This window comes from Mus pahari, chromosome 5 (genome assembly GCF_900095145.1).
Source record: "Mus pahari chromosome 5, PAHARI_EIJ_v1.1, whole genome shotgun sequence".
Taxonomy (NCBI): domain Eukaryota; kingdom Metazoa; phylum Chordata; class Mammalia; order Rodentia; family Muridae; genus Mus; species Mus pahari.
In genome coordinates this window covers 136,150,222-136,170,897 of record NC_034594.1, presented here as the reverse complement: position 1 = coordinate 136,170,897, position 20,676 = coordinate 136,150,222, and the positions used below count along the sequence as shown (strand labels likewise).

The 20,676-nt window shown below is 39.8% G+C and overlaps 1 protein-coding gene and 1 pseudogene across 2 annotated transcripts; one reads left to right on the top strand and one right to left on the bottom strand.

The window, feature by feature from the left end:
• Positions 1-287: 287 nt before the first annotated feature.
• Gorab (golgin, RAB6 interacting) lies at positions 288-18,971 on the top strand. Of its 2 annotated transcripts, XM_021198970.2 has the most exons (5): positions 288-419; positions 6,850-7,207; positions 9,301-9,402; positions 11,435-11,575; positions 17,332-18,971. In XM_021198970.2, exons 1-5 carry the CDS (start codon positions 359-361, stop codon positions 17,774-17,776), a joined length of 1,107 nt encoding a protein of 368 aa, XP_021054629.1. In that variant the 5' UTR covers positions 288-358; the 3' UTR covers positions 17,777-18,971. The 2 variants fall into 2 exon arrangements, with proteins under 2 accessions (XP_021054629.1, XP_029394718.1); XM_029538858.1 differs by lacking the exon at positions 288-419 and having other exon boundaries at positions 7,128-7,211.
• Positions 1,581-1,680, bottom strand: LOC115064195 (annotated as a pseudogene).
• Positions 18,972-20,676: the final 1,705 nt, after the last annotated feature.

Genomic DNA, 20,676 nt, shown 5'->3' with positions numbered 1-20,676 from the left:
GTAGGCCTCCTCTTTCACTGCCTCCCTACCTGTTTTCCTCAACCCTTCCTCATATTCCCATAACCCCCATTTCTTCCCAAAGATATAAATCAAGAAGAACTGGAATGTGTAGCAGAGGCCCGCGAGTGGAGGCGAAGGCCGTGCTTTTGCAGTCCACCGAGACGGGTTTTCAGGCATCGCTAGGGGCAGCCCCACAGGCACCGGGGCCCTGAATGCAGAGGGAGTCCTAGCGCCACAGTTCGGCGCGCTGATTGGCTGTTCGCCGCGCCACTGAGGGAACCCGGATGTACCCGTGGAGCTGTGTTGGCAATCTGCGCGCGGAGATTTGGGCACTCTTCTGGTGCCCGGGGCTAGGCGAATGGCTCAGGATTGGGCGGGCTTCTCTGAGGAAGAGCTGAGGAGACTAAAGCAGAATAAAGGTAAGGCGTATTTGCGCGCGGGTGTGGAGTCTCGAGTCTGAAGGTCAGGAGGCCTTAGGGGGCGTGGGGGCTGGAGCTGCAAGTGGGGGGACAAGGATGGTGGGGTTCCCCAGGGGTCTTTGCTGCAGAGGCCAGAGGGGCGGGCCCAGGGGGTTTCTCATGTAGCATCCGTTTTCTGATGATTTGATGTTTTCCTGTAAAAAGGAATAAGGCTAGGGAGAGAAAGCGAAGCCACCACCTGAATGGCCTCTAAGGGAGTCCTTTAGCCCAAATCAGTGGTTGTAGACTGGGGTCAGGGTGAATGAAGACTAGTACTCGATCATAATTGTGAACTTATAAAACCAGCAATTTGGGAAAGGTGTCATGAGAGTGAATCAACGCAGAAGAAGTGATATTTATGTTACGTCTGCATTGCGTTTACTTCTGGCTACCAGATGAGTTTGCATGTCTTTCCAGTTCTTGGGAGTCAGCAAACCAAAAGGATTTTTGGAGAGGTTAGATTTGACGTGTGTGTGTGTGTGTGTGTGTGTGTGTATTTGTGTGTACATGCACAGTGCACTTACATGTCTGTCTCTTCTGCCTTCAGGGACAGCCGAAATCTGCTGCCCTCCCCCCCCCCCGGGCTTTCTGGAATAATTATAGATCACTGTATGGACTTGCGATTATGCTGCTTCTGAATTATTAAGTTTTCCGGTACTTGTTAGGAAACGATGTAAAATGCTCTTGACCTGTGATTCACAAAGATGTCTGTGGTAGTCTTGGTAATGCCCATCACTTCTGTGAGAACTTTCTGCCACTCTTGGCAACATTTTTTTAAAGTACTTTATTTAAGGATAAAATTAAATTCTTCCATGTCTATAGTTTGTGAGAAATTTGGATATGGCTCGGGTACTTTGGAATATTTAGCCTAGATATGTGAATTATCTAGGGCTGACAGGGTGCAGAAGGAAGTAAATTACTAACATGGGGTCAATGTGCCTTATATACATTTGGGGGAAGCTGGGCTGATCCAGAGATCTTTTTAAATACTGTCATGGAATTACCAGGTCAGATGTGTCCCAACTGATGCTGTCCAGCTGGATGTTTTCAGGTTCCTTCGTTCTGTGAATCATTCTCCATTCACATACCTATATGTACAAATACAGGCACCTGGGTCTGATCTGACTCAGTTCTCAGTATCTGCTTTTGAATTAGGTGTGTTGTCTGGCCCAGGGGCTTCTTCCGTCCTTGTCAAGGGGAATGTTAACCTGCCATGAAGCATAACGTCTGCGTTAGAGATGTAAAGAGTAGCAGGACATCTTTGCCTTTAGAGACCTTGTAGATTAATTAGACAGACAGTAAAATAATGTGATACCAGATACTGACCAAGTGGTAGCCATAGAGCAAGTTCATGCTGAGGATTTAATGGACACTGGGGACATTTCATGGCGGTTAAATCTTGGCTTTAGCTTGATTTGACAAAGTTTTAATGTAGGACTCCAATATGTTTGTTATCTAAAAAGCATATTTTAACTATTTCTTTAATTTGGTTAGAAGGTGATGAGAACCTAAACTTTAAGGCCCATCACTTGGTCATGAAACGCTAGACTGTGGGTATAAAATCATTCATCTATGACATCTGTGAGAACAGAAGTATCTTCCAGGTTTTATGTATCCATAGTGGAATACAGTGATCAGAACAAAAATACCAAGTCTCCTATCTTGGGTTTCCCATTTTTAAAGCTGCAGAAATCAGGTCCTCCTCACAGTTGTTAAGAATGCAATTAAATAATCTAGGAAGATGGGATCCGTTGCCAGCCAAATACTAACAGGGTGTTTTTGAGACACTCGAATGCATAAATGCATGTGCAGTCAAGAATGTTCTTAGCCACCTTGTTTATAACATTCAAAAGTTAGAAACAAACCAGTTGTTTGCTAGCAGATGAGAGGATATATAATATGTGTAAGATCTATTGATGGGACTCTGTTAATCGCTAGCCACATTCATTAATAATGAATTTGTATAAATTACATGAATATTTGCAAAAGGAGCAAGTTTTGGCTGAGTAGATAATAGTCTAATAGAATTTATATATGAACAAAATTAGGGAAAGCAGGTGCATTTTGAGAGTAGCTGAAGAATATCAAAGGAGTGAAACAGAATTGTGATGGGTATAGAGGCAAGGGAGTGTGATGGGAAGGATAAATATATACAGAAGCTCTGCTAATTAAGATATTAGGCGAAAACAGTTTTAATTGAAGCAATGAAAACAACTTGAAAACAGCCAATTATTTAAAGTAATGAAGGTTTATTTTTCAGTCTACTGACACATGTAGCATGGGTTGCCAGGGGAAGCTAATACAGTCATTCCATATTATCTTCTGATGCTGTCACATGGCAGTTATTTTGGTAGGAAGAAGAGAAGATTGGAATTAGAACATTGGCAATTAAATGCTTTCACTAGCAAACAACTTTAATAAAAGTAAGTGATATAACATTAGGGACTGGAAACGTTTGTATATTACTGAAATGGTGTTACAGGGAGGGGGTATGTCAACTGCAGTCATTGACATCTTAAACTGAATTATTTTCAGTCATACAGGTTGGAAAAGTGTATGGCATACATATATATGCCAAACCTATACACAAATATGTATTATGTATATATGTACACACACATGATCTAAGGCTGATTTCATATGTAAAAAATGGAAGAATGCAGTGCAACCATGTTGTCAGTTTTAAGATAAATAGTTATTTCTATGTGTCCTTTATTATTTTTAGGATTCACCTATTTATTGTATGGCCCCTTGGCCATAGCATGGGCTTGGCAGTCAGAGGCTATCTTGTAGGAGTCATTTCACTCCTTCTGCCACATGAGCCCTAGGGATCAGAAACTCAGGTCTTCAGGCTTGGTGACAAGTGCCTATACCTACTCATTCATGTCATCCATTGCTTTTATTATTGCCATTAGGAGTCTCGTTTGTCTCTTTGTTTTATTTAGTAATTTTCTTGCTATTCTTAACATTTTATGCAATAGTTTTTAAACAATTTTACCAAATTTCAGGGCATAGGATTTTGATTAGAATTGCATCGAGTCTTTAGGTCAGTTTGGAGCTAATATCCTCATGTAACTAACACTACTGGGGGGCTGCATGTACTTCCATTTATTTAGACCATCTGTAATGACATGTTAAAAATTTTAGAATTTTTCACTCCTACAAATTTTAAATGTTTTCTGTTGTTAGATTTTTCTTTCACAGATTTATGACTATTTCTGGTATTGAAATATTCTCTCTTTAATTATCATTCTCTTATAGTAATATGTGAATAGCAAAGAAATAATAGATGTTTCAAAGGAAAGGAATATGAATAGATGCTAACTATCAACAAGAAGCTGAGCATTAGAAATCAGAAGCACAGTGAGGTACCACCTTGTGCTCTCTTGTTTGCCAAAGTTGAAACATTAAACAAAACAATGCCATGTATTAAAATGGATTCTTACACATTGCTGGACAAAGTGTGTTTTGGAAAGCAGTTTAACATCTAGTATTCTACTTTATCATCCATTAGTTTGTGGGTAATATACAAGGCAAAATTTAGAACTTAAGATGTAACGGCCAGGTTCACAGAAGTAAATATAAAACCAACCTCAGTGTCCCCCAGGGGAAGAAGACAGGGAAACTCTGGTTTGTCACTCTGAGGGATGTGATTCAGCATTGGAAATGAATGGCTGTAATAGTTTCAATGATATGGATGCTGTCAGTGTGATGCTGAGGAAAAAATATTTGCTTGTGCAGTACACTTTTGGTGAAATTAATACTTTTTAGAAATATTTGTAGCCCAATAAGGAAATGATCAATACATGATTCAGATGATACTGGAGACGGGGGTCAAAGAGGATGTAAGTACGAGACACACAGTAGATCTCACACACATAGTGTTTTGGCTAAATTACATACACATGAAAACTTCCCCACTTAGCAGTTACGAGCTCTCACTGATCTTCCAGTGGATATGGGTTCAGTTCCCAGCTCACACCCTTAAGTAAACTACAGTTCCTTGGGATCTGATGTTCCCTTCTGGCCTCTGAGGTCATGACATACATGCTGTACTTACATGCAAGCAAAACACTCATATACATAAAATCTCTTTTTAAACTATTTAACTTTTCAGGGGTTTTCCCCTACTTGCTTTTGATTATCCAGTTTTTAAAATGTTAATAGTAATAATCATCAGTAATGTTTACAAAACTAACATCTGCTTGTTGGCCTCTCTGATATCTGGATCCAAAGATTGGACCCGGAGTGTCATAATGGTTCTTCCCCTCTGAGCTGTATCGTCAGCCTGGCTTTTAGCTGGAACGTGCCACTGCAGATTAAGAGCCACTTTCCACTGTAGTATAATCTAGGTTTTGATTATTGTTGCAGTTCCCTGTATGTAAAACCACATGCAATTCATATAAAACTACTACTTAGGAGCTGGAGCCAGAGCTACGTGGTTGAGCACTTGCCTGGTATGTGAAAGGTCTGGGTTCAGTCCAACACCACAAAATAAATAAAGAAGTAAGTAAATAAAGAAAAATAGAAATAATTTTTAAGTGCCTGCTTTTAATTGTGAAAATGAGTGTCTGGCTGTATTGACCTAAATTGCTTTAATGACAGCAGCTGACTAGAAGTTACTGTGGCTAGTTCTCCTTGTGCTAGATTTATGCTCCTCGGTTGGCCCCAAGTTTCCAGAACATAGCACTTAACCAGTGTGTTCTGTTTTCACAGTCCTGATATGAATATTGATTGCTAGTGAAAAATATATCATTCTAAACCTTATATCTATGCTCTGTAAAAAATATAAAGTAAAATAGACATAGTTGAGTTTCAAAGGAACTACTGATTATTCAGTTAATGTTTTCAGTTGGAGCCCAAATCAGCCTCAGTGGCGTTTTTGGTGTTGTTCATAAGAACAATAACCAACAGTAATCTTTATCGGAGAGGGGGGCACTTTGTATTTACTGAGAACATCCATGGCTTAGTTATTTTTCTTGTGGCTGTAATAAAATACACTGAGAAAACCCTTAAGGGAAAGGATTTATGGCTCACAGTTAGAGTACTGACCATCATGATGGAGAGGTCCTAGAGGCAGAAGCTTGGGGTGGCAGGTTGTGGCACATCTTCATTCTGAAAGCAGGGATCAGTGAATGCCTGTGTTCAACTCACCTTTTACACAGTTAGCCCAGGGAACAGTGTCACTCACAGTAGGTGGGTTTTTCCACCCTAGTTACCCTAATCAATAATCCTCTTCATGCATGCCTATAGGTCTGTCCCCTGGTAATTCCTAATCTCATCAAGTTGATGATTCAGATTAACCAACACAGGACACAATTTTTGATATTATCTGTCTTTTTAAAAACCATTTTCCATGCATATCTCAGTCTTTCCTTGTCTCCATGGGTTAAGTCCAGCAGGTAGTTCACAACTGGAATGACAGGTCCAACAAACAAGTTTGAAGCAAAGCTGGTGATCCAAAGTTTCAGCTTTATTTTGCCAAGTTTCAATTAATAAACTTTCTACTTCTGCAGTAGGGCAGTGTGTAGAAGTTGAGCATCACACTTGAAAACCCTTGGTTGCTTAGATTTTTGTTTTCTTACTGGGCTGAGGATTGAGCTCAGGGCCTTGCTAGGCAAATGATGCACCGCTGTGTGACATGCTCAGCCTTAAAAGGCCTGCTTGAGTTGCTCACTAGTAAGAACTCATAACTTTATACTGTGTGGTATGAGAGTGAAATTCCCTAATTATTTGTCCTAAGAGTTTAATCTTAGTATAAATAGTTCCCAAAGGAGCATCATTTGTGTTTAAAAGAACAACATCCCTGTGATTGTTTTATCTTCCTCTGTTGTTTGTTTCAGGCTGCTGTTAAAATTAGCTTGAATGCACTGATTAGAATTTATCCAGTGTTTGGTGGATGAATATGCCTTTAATAGATCTCTATAAGCTAAAGCAGTATGGAAACAAGTAGCATTGCTGGAAGTGCATTGAATCCAAGGGAAGGGTGTCATCTGTGAGAACCGGCCACTGTTGTTTCTGTAGAACAGAAAAAAGCTTGAATCAATCCAACAATTCAATTGGCAAATTAGTTTCATCAAAATTAGTCAATTCTTTCGTAAACCTCAAGTCAAAATGAAAACTTTGCCTTGTGCCCTTGGGCCTGTTTCAATGAAGTAGATTTCCTATAAAGATGAACTGAGAACAAGATTGGGTTTTGTTAAATATTAATAGTGTGATATAAGAACTGTTGCACCCAGGAAAATGGCTGACTTTTCCTGGACTTTCAAGATGGATGGGAGGAAGGGGCCCTTAGAATTACAAAAATGTAATGCCACTACTTTATGTTTTTAGAGAAATGATCATTATTTGTTGTTCAGCAAGGACACTTCATTTGTTCTCTTTTATGTAGATCCATTTGAACCTCAGCGCCGTCTCCCTGTGAAGAAAAGTCGACAACAGCTTCAGCGAGAAAAAGCCCTTCTAGAGCAGAGCCAAAAGCTTGGCCTCCAAGATGGGTCGGCCCCACTGCTTCCAGAGCAACTGCTCTCTGCACCCAAACAGAGAGCTAGCAGTCAGAAACCACGCCCTCCTTCCCCTTCGGCCCCCAGTCCCCTCACACCCACCTCTTCCTCTGGCGATGGGAAGCTACCTGGTGTTGGAAGTCAGCCACAGGAAGCAGGACTTGAGAATTCCCACCATGGTCACAGAAGTGCTGAGGTTCGAGCTCCAAAGCCAGATTGCAGAATGGAGAAAAAGAAAATGGAATTGTTAGTAAGTCTATGAGACTTTTCATTTTTTTTCCCCCAGGGACTTGAAAAAAATATAATTTGTTGAGTTTTTTCCTAGAATCTACCACCTAAATATATTAGAAGCTAAATATTTTGTTTTATCATGCGTGCTTATTGTTTACACCTTATAGAGGAGTTATTTAGGACTTAGAAAAGATAATATTTTCTTAACACTAGACATGTGCCACATTCCAGTAAGGCTAGCACTTGGGCTAAGGAAGAAGCTGTCAAGTCTGGGGACCACAGTGACCTACGTAGTGAGTACTGGGCTGAGCTGAGTAGTATAGCAAGAGCATGCTCAAATTTAACACGTACACACACTTGCACACACACAAACACACACACACAAACTCACGCGCACACATACACATGTAGAGGAGCTGGGAACTATCTCCCTAAAGCTAACACACACAGCCAGTAAGTAACAGAATTGAGACATCTTTGTATTAAAACCTATATAGTTTAGCTCTACCCATATAGAAATTTCTGTTTTCTAACTTGTGAATCCTTAGTAATAGAAAGAAAAGATGGCATTTGTTTTTGTTTTTGCTTTTCTGAATTTTTTCAAAGTGTCTTTATGTGTTTTCCAGTATTAGACAGTATTCCTCATCTCTGCTGGCCCAGCTTTTGTGTCACGAGAGAACTGTCTACCAGAGTCTTATGATAGATTCGTTTTAATGAGATATAAAATCACATGAATTGTTTGTTTGCTTGGTTTTTGTTCTTACAACAGAACCTCTATATCTCAGGAAGGCTTCAATTTGTGATTGTGATGAGATGTCAGTAGGAAAAAATCATTGTGTTTTAGATACTTTGGGACATCCATAGGAGACAGTAATTTGAGGAAACATTGATTTTAAAAACTAAGAGTCCTGAAATCATAAGCTTGGGAAAGGAGAGCTATATCCTGCAGTGTTCTATGACGGCATCTTAATTTTCTGAGAGAGGCGAATGCTAAAGAATCATAGTGAAGTAAAAGAAAGCGAGGATAAAGGGGAGCCTGCATCCTGGTGTAGCATAGGACCAGAGTCCCAAGGAGAATATCCTGGTCAATGTGGATTAGAGAAATGACAGGTGTCTACAGATTGGGAAAGGGAACCAGGTGATGTGGGCCTGAAGTGCCTGTGGAGTGGAAACTGAGAAAAGGCTGATGCTGATCCTGATAGAGGCCGTAGTAAGAGAAAGAAAGGGCAGGGTTAGAAGGAAGGACACTGGATGGGCTGGACAGACACCAACAGGCAGAAGAGCGAGCGTCGCTGTGACCTCTTTCAGTTGATAACTTTATGCCTATTGAAATGTGTGTGCACCTTTCTCCGAACCGAACCGGACATGTTAGGAGTTACAGTGCATGTTTTAAGTTCTTTGACTTTCTGTTTTTGTGTATTCCACTTGCCTTTAGCTCAGACAACTGCTCACTTAGAACTAAGAGTTGGAGATAAGGACTCATCTGTATTATGCACCCATACGTGTGTATGTAACAGTGAAGGCTATCAACTTGAAGGGGGGTGGTCATGGGAGGCGGTGGAGGAAGGAAGGCAAGGGCAAAGTGACATAATTCCGTTTCAATTAAATACCTGTTTTAACCTTTTTTTTAATTTGGAGAATAATGAGCAGAATGAAAGAAAATGTAAGGAACAGACTGGCTGTTATGCTAAGATGTTGAGGGAATCTAGACTCTTCATAAAGAAAATTCTAGAAGGCAAAACATGACATCCTACCAATATACTTTGAGTTCCATTTTACATATGTTATTGTCCATGCACACATTTCTTTGTACTCCTAGAAGAATGTCACAGTACTTGGGCTTCTAGTTTGTGGGTTCCTAGATTATACACATATATAGATTTCAAAGGTCCAATTTACGAAAGCCTCTTTACTTCAGACTGTGTTCTTTGTTCGTATTAGAACAGAATAATGAACTACAGATGGGTTTCTTTTAAGGGAATTTTTGAAAGAAAATATATGTAATCTGCCTGATTAAATTTTATGCATAGGAGACAGACTGGTAAGGTGTGGAGTTGGATAACAGTCTTTTTCATAAATTTACTTTTGTGCCTTTTTTTTTTTTTCAGGCAGGAGAAATCTCGTTGGGAAGTCCTCCAACAAGAACAACGACTAATGGAAGAGAAAAATAAACGCAAGAAAGCCCTTTTGGCTCAAGCCATTGCAGAAAGGTGAGGCCTCCAGATCAGGGGCTTGTGACACACAGGCTTCTCTGTAGAGCTCATGTTTATTCTCCCATGCCTTACCCAGTAAACTGAGACGTGCACTGCAGCACTTACTTCTAAAACAAAGTGTGCTTCCAATGATACACTTTTTTTTTAAAGTAGTGAATCACTTGTGGTGTCAGTTGCAAGTGAATGGCTGGCATCAATGTTAACCATCTGTTAACATGCAGTCACGGGGCAGCAGAAGTAGGTTATCGGTGTACATGAGCGAGCAACAAATGCAGGTTTTAATTTGGATGTGTTAGCATCAGGCATGTAGAGGAACAAGTGTGTAGGGTGGCCTATGCTGTCGGAAACCTTGCTTGTGTTTCTTAAATCATTTACTGTGTTTCACTAGTGACTCTCAGCAGCCACCATCCGCCCTGTGTGAGGTTTGATTTTATCTCTTCTCATGCGCTGTGTCCCACTGGCCCCAGCTGCAGCATTCCCCGTGGAAGCCGTTCTTCCCATCCTCTGCTGCTTTCCTGCACTTTGCCGGTTACTTCCTATTCTCGTGTGGCCTTAAGATGTGTTAGTTAAGTAGTGATTGATCTGAATTTGAGCAAATATTCGTGACGTTTTGCTTTGAACGTCCTAGAAAGGAGTGGTGGAACCAACCTACTGTGACAGCATTCCCAGCAGGGAATTCCCAAACAGGAAGATTGTTTGAAGTTTAAGGCCAGCCTAGGCTACAGCTACACATCGATACAGCAATACCCTGTGTTAAACTGGTATTGCTTGAGGCTTGAGTTGATGTAAGGGCAGAAAAGGTGAGAGGGAGATGCGTATATAACTCAGAGAGAGGAACATTTGGTAAAAAGTTTTTTCCCTTCTAGAACAACTTCTCATGAAGCATAATAAAGATATAACTCACAGGCTGGCTTATATTTCAAGAAAATAACAAAAATAATAATACCACCTTTTCCCCTACAAGTAATTATGCTTTTTAAAGAATTCTCTTAGTCTTTACTAAGAGTAGAGACTGTTTATTGGAGATTTTACAAATGAATGTAGGTGTATTCAACTTGCTATAGTGGTATACACCTATAATCCTGGCACTTAGAAGGTAGAGGCAAAAAAGTATGAGTGCAAAGCCAGCCTTGGCCACATTGTCCCCTATCTTACAAAGAGTGTATGGATTCCATACTTCTCTGCTGTTGATTTAAGACAGAATAACATAGATAGAGACAGCAATGTAGGGAAGTGAAACAGGATTATATTATTAATAGTGAATAATGAAGTACTTGAAGGAAGACCTATGCTGGCTAGTGAGTGGGCAGAAAGAGCAGACTTGTGCCTAATGGAGAGAAAGTCAAGACTGTAAGCTGCACTGCGTGCTGTCACTGGGGGAGGCTCTACTCCCTAGAGAACATGTGTGAAGTTTTGAAGTGAGTGGATTAGGTTTGCCTCTCTATTTATTACTCTGTTTCTGGTGTGTGTGTCTGTGTGTGTGTGTGTGTGTGTGTACACTTGGGTATGGTGAGGGGACAGATAAATGATTGAATCAGGTGTGCTTTTCAACAGAAAAGAGTCTGAATCCTTGAGTAATTATATACAGTCTTCCAAGGAAACAAAATGAGCCTGGAGAAATTGAAAGCACGATGTTTTTAGACAAGGAGATGTGATGTCGTTAGACTGTGTCTTCATACCCAGTTGGGGTGGAAGATGAAATGGACTTAGGAAGGAGAGTGGAGTACTGGACTTTGAAAAGCTGTGTTGGATACTTCTGTGTGAAGGAATAGTGACATGTCCTTTCAGGACTTCTATATAAAGATCTTAGTTTGTCCTTTGTTCGTGAAAATAGTATATACCAATAGGAAATTTAATAAAACAAGGAGTACAGAACATTATTTTGTTTCAATTCTGATTTTTTTTCTATTTTTGAAAAGAATGTCTTGAACTATAATTATATACACAATTACCATCCTTTTTCATTTATATCATGTATGGAAATGTGGTCTTAAAGTGTTTTCTCCAACTCACATTCCTGGATTTCCAGATCTAAGAGGACCCAAGCAGAGACCATAAAACTAAAGAGGATCCAGAAGGAGTTGCAGGCCTTAGACGACATGGTGTCAGCTGACATTGGAATCCTCAGGAACAGAATTGACCAGGCCAGCCTCGAGTATTCCTATGCACGGTGAGTGGGATGAGAGGTCTCGGCAGTCGGGCTTAGGTCATCCATAGCTGACTATTCCTCTGGGCTTTATGGATATTACCAGGAAAGTCACATGAGAATGCCAGCAGTAATGTGCTAACTCAAGTGGCTACCTGTCCTATAGCTTATCCTTGCTGGAATTCCTGCTACAACACTCCTTGAATTACTTATCTGCGTTTTAGTGTTTCCTGATTAACCTTCAGCTCATTAATATTGGAGACCCTGAGCACCTCAGGGTCTATCAAATTATATACCCGATTAACTTGCTGCAGAACTATATGATCCTAACACCTAGTCTCTGTTCTTTGTATTAAATTTTTGACTCTTTGATATTGCCTTTATGGAATTGGAGTCAAATTCTGACTTTATTTTTTATCAAAGTAAAAAACTGTATTTATTTTGAAAGGCTTTTGAATATCAGCGAGGAATGGTGGTACATGTATATATTCCCAGCACTCAAGAGGCTGAGGCAGGAGGATCAATGCAAGTTCAAGGCCAGCCTGGGGTACAAAGTGAGATTCTGTCTATGAGTACAAAGGGAAACTACTGTGGATATTTTCTGTAAGAACTCTAAGAACTGTGAAGTTTCTTTTTTCTTGTTTGGTTATACTTTGTACAAAGTGGTCTGCTATCATGCGCTTCCCTGGCTTTCAACTGTTGGCATTTTTAATAAAGGAAAAAAGCATTGTGGAATATTTTTAAAATGAATAAGCACATGTAAAGAATTACATGGGCTTTGCAAACAGATAAAAGGGCAAAAAAATGGGCCAATTTCAGGGCTCTCAGTCCCTGTAACATCACTTTAATCATTGCAGTTTGTCTTTTCTTCACAAGGGAATGCTGTGCTAATGACTCAGCTTTGTATCTTTCCCTGTAACACTAGAAATCAATCAGAGTGCCTCATTAGCCTCAGGGAGACCACAGCCTCAGAATGTTTATATAACAGTTTAATAAAGCGGAAATGCTTGGTGATAGTTTTAGTTCACTGTTTAGTGTTTAAAAGAGGCCTGTGGTTGTCCTTGTGACTTGGGTAATTGCTGTTTGCTTATATGCTATAAGACACGATGTGTTGCCTTTATTAGTGGACAGCCTAAATTAATGCCATCAGGAGCTGATAACCAGAAGTTCCGAATTTCTGTTACTGTTCAGGAGGTGCCTAGAATTTCGTTACAAGTAAACTCAGCCTTAACTTTGAGCACATCTTATTCTCTGTAACGTAGCTGCCAGGGGTCATTTCACACCACTCTAGCCTCTTGTCAAAGTCATGGGTCAGCAGGAAAAGCAAAGAGAGAGGGAATTGGTGTGTGAGTGTGAGTGTGTGTGTGTGAGTGTGTGTGTGAGTGTGTGTGTGAATATGTGTGTCTGTGTGTGAGTGTGTGTCTGTGTGTGTGTGTGTGTGTGTGTGTGAATACATAAGTGCAATCCGCTCAGTCTGTTCCACTTCTCTTCTGAGCAGTTTACAGAAAGATGTCTTTTTTGTATTGGATATTAGCTAGGAAATGTCAGTTTTAGTTTTCAAAACCATAGAGAAGGTAAAACCACCAATTTTTATTGAAACTGCAAAGAATTCTTACACAGTGCTTCACATCATATGTACGTATTTCATGTATTTAATAATCTAAAGACATCATTTGCATGATTCTGTTTCTGACATAACTATGAATGGATGTCATCGTGGATGTGTGAGGCTCTTTTTCAAGGCTGAGCTCTGGAAGTAAATCGGAGAAGCCATAGACAGTCCTAACTAGAAGTAGGAGTGTGTCTGGTTCATTCTTAAGACTAATACGGAATCTTCTATATTTGTATCTGTGGTTATTGAGGAATTATAAATACTTGCAAGTGCTTCCTATTGAAATGATGAGTTGCATGTGGAAATCACATTTCATTTTTATCATGAGAGTGAAGGAATTCATTTGAGTGGACTATTGTGCACACTGACACTTCACTTCCAGGATCAGTTTTCCTGCTCAGACTGTAGGCTGTGACTCTGCATTGCTTCAGTTTCCTAGGACTACTAACAAACTACGAGAGGCTAGATGCCTTAGAACACCCGAAAATTCTCAGTCTACATTCTAGAATGAAGACTAGAAACCCAAAATAAATGTGTAAGCAGGGCATGATTTCTGAGACACGCTATCAGTCCATTTCTTGCCTTTTCCAGCCTCTGCTGGCAACCCTGTTCCTGAACTTGTGGGTACAGCTTCTGTCCTGTGTCTTCATAGTCACCTAATCACAGAGTCACATGTTTCTCCCGTCTCCACATTTCCCCTGCCCTCTCTTATCACAGGTTCCATGTGATCGTAATCAGGATCCACTAGAATTTAGAATGCCTCTGCTTAAAGTCCTCAATCACCTCTGTTCTTTGAGAAACTAGCTTCTAAAGTTCCACGGATTCAAAATTAATATTTTGTGGCAGCTGCATTTTGGCTCGCAATCATATTTGAATTTGTCTAGCATCATCAAAATGCCTTTCTCTGTCAATTTTCTCTATTTCCTACATATGCAATAAATTTAAAAATGTGTTCAGTTTTATTCAGAGAAAACTAAGAATGTTAAGATGACAGTATTACACATTCTTGAAACATAATACTTTGAACTAAGTACTAGGGAACACATCATTCCTGTTTTCTTGATATTTTACTTTTTATCATAGATGAGAGTGAAAACTTCCTGTGGTGATGGGGTAGCAAAGTGTTTCAAGAGGGGTGGGTATCTCTCAGATCCTCTCTCAGATTAATCGTCTATTAACCAAGATAGAGGGAGAGTATCTCTTAGATCCTCTCTTAGATTAATCTTCTATTAGCCAAGATTCCTCTGTTCCTAAGAAATTCTAAGAAAGGATACAAATTGTATGTTAATCTATACAGACAGTTGAACTTTTCAGGAAAAAGAGACCTGGAAACTAAAACAGGTCAGTGGAACTCAGTGGTATAGAAAGGGTTAAGATTGAATATTTTTTTTAACTTCAAAGATGCCAAGACCAAGAAACAGTTTCTAAAACCTTTAAATAACATTAAATCACTCTGTGTCCCCTTAAAATAACAAAACAATTCTGTAATTACATTTCCAGTTCAGTGTGCCTTACTGTCTAATGTATAATGATATTATTATTCTCTTCCAGAGTACCCTTTCTACCCAGCATCAGTATGAGTGACAAGACTCTTAGGCTAATCATGTAGTTTGTGAAACTAACCAATATTTTAAACAACAGTCACTCTGTAGGAGAATGTATGTACTTGTTTTAGACCAAAAAGACTTTAAATAAATAAACAAAATACAGAATTTTAAGTGATTTATCTGGGGTGAACCCAGATTAGTGGTAACCTAGGAACCTGATTGCAAATGTCAGTTTCAATTCAGTATTCATGAACCTAGTCGGTAAATCTCTACTTACTGGGGAGGCAGAGGTGAAGAGCTAGGGGTAGGAATAGACCTGGAGAGAAGAGAATGTGGGGGAAAGGCTAAGGTATTCATAGATTATGTCAGAGCTCTTCACTTAATGTGAGAACATTCATAAGCAGGTTATGTTACCAAGTGTAGAAATAAAGAACCGATACGCAATAAAGTTCTTCTAGCATGAGAAGTTACTGAAAAGCTATCTATTTAAATTTAAAAATTCATTCTTATGTTTATTTGGTAACAATAAAATAGAAGATATATAATAAATGAGCACTCTGTAAAATTTAAAACTAAAAATATCAGACCCCTAAATTTTCTATAACCATAGTTTTAGATAATGTCACTAAATGGCAATGATGATTTTTATTTCAGTGCTCCAAAGGGAAAAATTAGTTTTGGGGGCACTGGGAAGGATTCTTGAACTGTTTACACTGCTGGATCTCAGGCCATATAGCTCTGTGACTGTTGCTGTCACTGTTTTACACAGACCCGAGGCTGACTTCAGTAACTACAGAGTTACTCTACTCATTTTTGGTCTTTGCATGACCCCTTTTCTCTGACCCCTCCTGCAGAAATTGAAGTATTTCACTCCAGATGTTGACTGTGTTGGTACACCAAAGATTTATATCCATTCCAGGCCATTTCATTCACAGACCATCAACATTAAGAACTCCATTTAAACTGAGATGAACAAAGCCTTTCCATGCTCTCATTTTGAATATGGAGAGATTGAGTGGAATGAATCTGATGGAGAGCCTGTGAGTGTGAAGGAGCTCAGGTAGAAATGGTGTGGCTTCTTAGCATTGAGAACAGCCTGTGAGCCTGGTGACTTGCCTGTAATACTGCTCCTGTATCCTGAAAAGCATTTTTCTCTCCCTTAGCTAGCTTGACTAGATAACTATGCATCTAAAGACCAAAAAGGTGTACAGGATGGACAGCTGAGAACAGATCTGAGCTTTCAGTTCTCTACAGTCAAAGCCTTTATAATTTTCAGTGTGTCCTTTAAAGATAGTCTCTTACATCAGGAGGTTTAGGTCTTTCTTATTTTCTGTAAATTATACTTAAAGCTGCATGTTAGAATTAGTGAACTGGTAAACTAACAGGGCCTTTATAAATATTAGTGATAATTAAATTGAACTCGTTGATAAATTGGAATTTCCTTTCTTTCAGGAGAGGAAAAAACCTACCTTTTTTCTAAAGAAAAGTCACTATGTAGAAAGTAAGGATGTGATAACCTTAGTGTTTATAGCAATCTAATGCAAGGGGTTGGAGGAGATTTCAAGGTGGCTTCTCCCTAGAGTTGTTACTTCACAAGAGACTGGCTGTACCCATCTATAGAGCTTATACCTCTGCAGATACATAAAATAGAGTTCCTTCCCTCCCCTCCCCTCCCCTCCCCTCCCCTCCCCTTCTCTTCCCTTTTCCTCCTCATATATGTTAAGCAAATACTCTGCCATTGAGCTGTAGTCTCAGCCTATAAAATGTCATTAATAAGTAACAGTAGTCTGTTGTTGGTTATATAGAATTTAGCCTAGAGATTTTCAACTAGGAGTACTTGTGGTGTTGGCAATGTCTAAAGAGATTTTTTTGGTGTTATAGCTTAATGTATGGTGGTACTACTAGATAACAGCAATGCTGTTCAGCATCCTACAACCAATGAGACAGCTCCTCAAAAGAGAATTCTGTGGCCCACATTATCAGTGTAGACTCTAAGGAGCCCTGCCTAACTGACCCTGGCTTTGCCGTTTCTATTCTTAGTACTCACTTCTTGCCCTACTTGGTACCATTCAGTTGACCATGCTCTTTGTGTTCACTTCTTATTAAATATTTCTCTCCAGGACCATTAATTAAGAGACGTGAATTTCCTATTTTCTTCACTTCTTGATTTGACTCAAGAATTTAACCAACCTTGTATTTTGAGTCGCTTATATTAGCTGTCTTGTGCTAGCTCCTGAGAGCAGGCTCTGGGTTTTCAGTGGTGTCACACAAGTAACTTGAAATTCGCCAGAGTGGCAGTATTTATAGTATCGCCTGGCAAGTGCCACAGAGCTGAGCTCTCTGCTTTCCTCTTCTCCCTAGAGCTAACCTGCCATCAAATGAACTCTCTTGGCCTGCTGTCACTCAAGTAGAGCAGAATCATTGGCAGTAAATTTATTTCAAATAATCATGTTGTGATAGTAGCCTTCTAGCCTGGCTTTCCCTACGTGGTGTTGGCTATTGTTCAAGTATCACTTCCATAGCTTCATTGCATTTCATTTCGCATTTTGAGTTTGTTTCAGACCCTGAGAAAGCTTCATAACTGAGAATGGATGAACTGATGTTTGTCTGTGTCCTTATAGGAAGCGCTTTGACAGAGCTGAAGCTGAGTACATTACGGCAAAACTAGATTTACAGCGCAAAACTGAGACGAAAGAGCAGCTCACCGAACACCTCTGTACCATCATCCAGCAGAACGAGCTCCGGAAGGCCAAGAAGCTGGAGGAGCTGATGCAGCAGCTGGACGTGCAGGCTGATGAGGAGGCTTTGGAACTAGAGGTGGAGGTTGATCAGTTGCTTCGAGAACAGGAAGCAGAGGCAGCCAAACAAATGGCTTCTGCAGAGAGGCTGTGTCAGCCGGATGGGGAGAGTGTGTCTTCAGAACTGGCTGAAGAAAACAAAGACCCTCAAAAGCACACTCCTTCCCCAGAGACAGACCAGCCAGGCAAATGTTGCAGTAGCTCTCCCCATAGACTAGACTGCCCAGATCCAGGAGCCAAGAACTTTTCAGCTGCTGTGGCCACATGAGCGGCCAGTGGTTTTTCAGTTAACATATCTCTGTGGTAAATTATAGCTTGTCCCTGATAAAACTTCTTTAAACCCATTTGTGTTTGAATCAGTGCTTAGTGTTAGTATGTTAGCATGTCAGATCATTCCAAAGTCACAAGTTCCTATCCAGGACATTTCCTATCCAGGGAGTGTTGACCCCTTGGAGTTGGGATTCCTTCAAGCCTTGTCACTGAGTTAGAATAGGTGACTCACATGGTGGGAGTGCTCAGGGTCCTGCGTTTGACCTTCAACACTACAGACCAAGCATGGTGGTAGAAGAAAAACTACATGGCTTCTTAGCCCTTGGCCAAACTTAACTTGTGAGAGAACATTGAGACTGTGTGGCCTTCTATGTAGTCATTAAAAAGACAAAAAAATTGGTTAAATTACCTATCCGGATGCTAACTAGAGTGAGTAGTCACAACTTGGAAATCCCAGCTTATGTAAGGAACTAGACAACCCATTTATTTTCCCTTTAATTTGTCAGTAAATGGTTTCTTGTTTACGCCTGAATTTTGGTTAGTTGATATGTATCCATAAGCTGTGACTTTACCTTTACTGTCTTCTGTTTTCCTTAATGAATGGACAGGGAAACTTTAGACAATGAAACTGTTTCTAAAGTGACTACGAAAATGGCAAGTCTTATTGATTATCCAACAATGATGTATTCCCTCACTAAAGCTCTGTAACATGGATATTTATATGTCAGGTATTGCTTCTGCTGTCATAAAGCATTGAAATCGTTAAAGCCCTCATTTTCTAATTGCTTTCATAATTTGTTAATCGCCTGTTCCCAAAAACTTGACTGGTACATTGTGCTAGATTTGAATGTATATAAATGTTTTGTTTTGCCACAAATATACAAATATTACCTTAAATTATCAATTTCTCAGAAATCATAAAAAATGAAAAATGTGTTTCACTCATAAAAAAGGAGCTGTTTTTAAAGGAGATAAAGACAGCTGTTTGCATAATACATTGTAGAAAACTTAGGGATGTCCTATTTTTAAATTATTGTCTAAGACATCTTCTGATAGTAAGGATGCTTTGTATTTTTCTATGACCTGAGCCACAAGTATAATTTTCCATTACTGACTTCTAAACACAAGCATTTATTTACATAGTGTTGTTTTTATTTATGAATGAGACACCTATAAATGTAAAACCTCATTGCCCAGTACAGTCTTATTTTTCTAAGGAATAAACAAGTCTGATAGTTTGCAGTATGGTCTTTCGATTTACCTTAAAAATTGTTTCACACCATTTCATCTGTGTTAAATATCGTGTATGGAATCACAGAATCCCGGAGAATTACAGAAGAATTGTACTGTCTACTGCACCTAGCAAAGTTCCGTACTTTTGTTACAGTTTCTGCCTATCTCAACCCATAAAATTCACTGTGTCCATCTACTAACAATTTCGTTTTCTAACTAGCCCCTCCCCCCCAAGTGTGTGCGTGCACGTGCGCGCATGTTGATGCTTTTAAATGTGTGCTATGAACGTTCCACTGAAGCCGTTATTCTGACAAAGCATTGTCTCACCAGCTTTCCTCGGGTGGCATCTAAATGCTCAGGTGATGATATAAGTGATAGAATTATATTGCAACAGTTTTATGCAAAGGCAGCTGCAGCCCATGTGTGTAAGGCTCCAGAGCAAATGGGTGAGAACTGGAGGGTCCTGATATGAGGACCATGTGCACTAACTTCCCCAGGATAGCCCTGGAACACATCCTTTAAACTGTGCCTCGTCAGCTTCGGTTGATTAAAACAAGTACATTTTTGTGAAGGAAACTAGGCCCAAATTACTAACCATCGTCCTGCTTGTCCCTGTTAGAAGGTAGTGTTTACCAGATAGTTGTAAACTGCACTTACTGAAGAGCATAATCCTGTTTTGAATTTGAATTTAAAGAGTTCTTTAAAAACTCGATTCCTTGCAACTGTTTCTGTTTGTCTGTTTTAAACAGGCTGTTTCTATGGGCTTCAGAGAAACAGAGTTCCTTTAAGAATGGTTCTTGTGTTGAAAATAACCTTTTTTTTTTTTTTTTCTCAGAAATTTCACCTCTGCATAATTTTGCTGAATTACAGTGCTTACAGGTGGCAAATCTGTTCTCGGGAGAGCACAGCTGATTTGCAAGTCATGATAAGAATCTCTGATTGCGATTCTGAGGGCAGACTTCATTGCTGGATTGGCATTTGACTTTCAGAGTAGAAACTCAGCTCTAAAGCCCTCTTCTTTGTTTGGAGTTAGCAATGTAGTACTCTGTAGGAGCGTATCTAACTGTTCAGCCACTTCCTCTTTCATAGTATTGGCCCAGAACTGACTCAAGTTATTCTGACCCAGCCCATTCCCAGTGACCTTTATAAATGATGTTTGAGGTTTTGTATTTCTAAGGAGCCAAGTCAGCATTTTAAAAAGCCCAGATAGATATAACTCAGTCTGCTAGACGTGACCTGAGGCCACTCTGGTCCAAGGTAATTATCCCTCCTCTCAGCATAGATCTACCCCAGGCCTGACTTGTGCTGTTCTCTGGAGAGATGAGGCGGAGTGTGCGGGGCCCCAGGCTACCTTCACCGTAATGTTAAGACTACTTTTGCAAGATCCTAATCCCAAGCAGCTGTCTTCAAAATGCAATGTCATCTCTGCAATGGATCAAGCAGCTGCACGTAACTACTCATACAGATGTGTATGATCTATGCCCCTCTTCACTAAGCTTATGGTCTAATTAATAGAATATGATTAACATTTATTTATTTGTTTGCTTGTTTATTTATTTATTTATTGTTTTTTCAAAACAGGGTTTCTCTGTATAGCCCTGGCTGTCCTGGAACTCACTTTGTAGACCAGGCTGGCCTCGAACTCAGAAATCCGCCTGCCTCTGC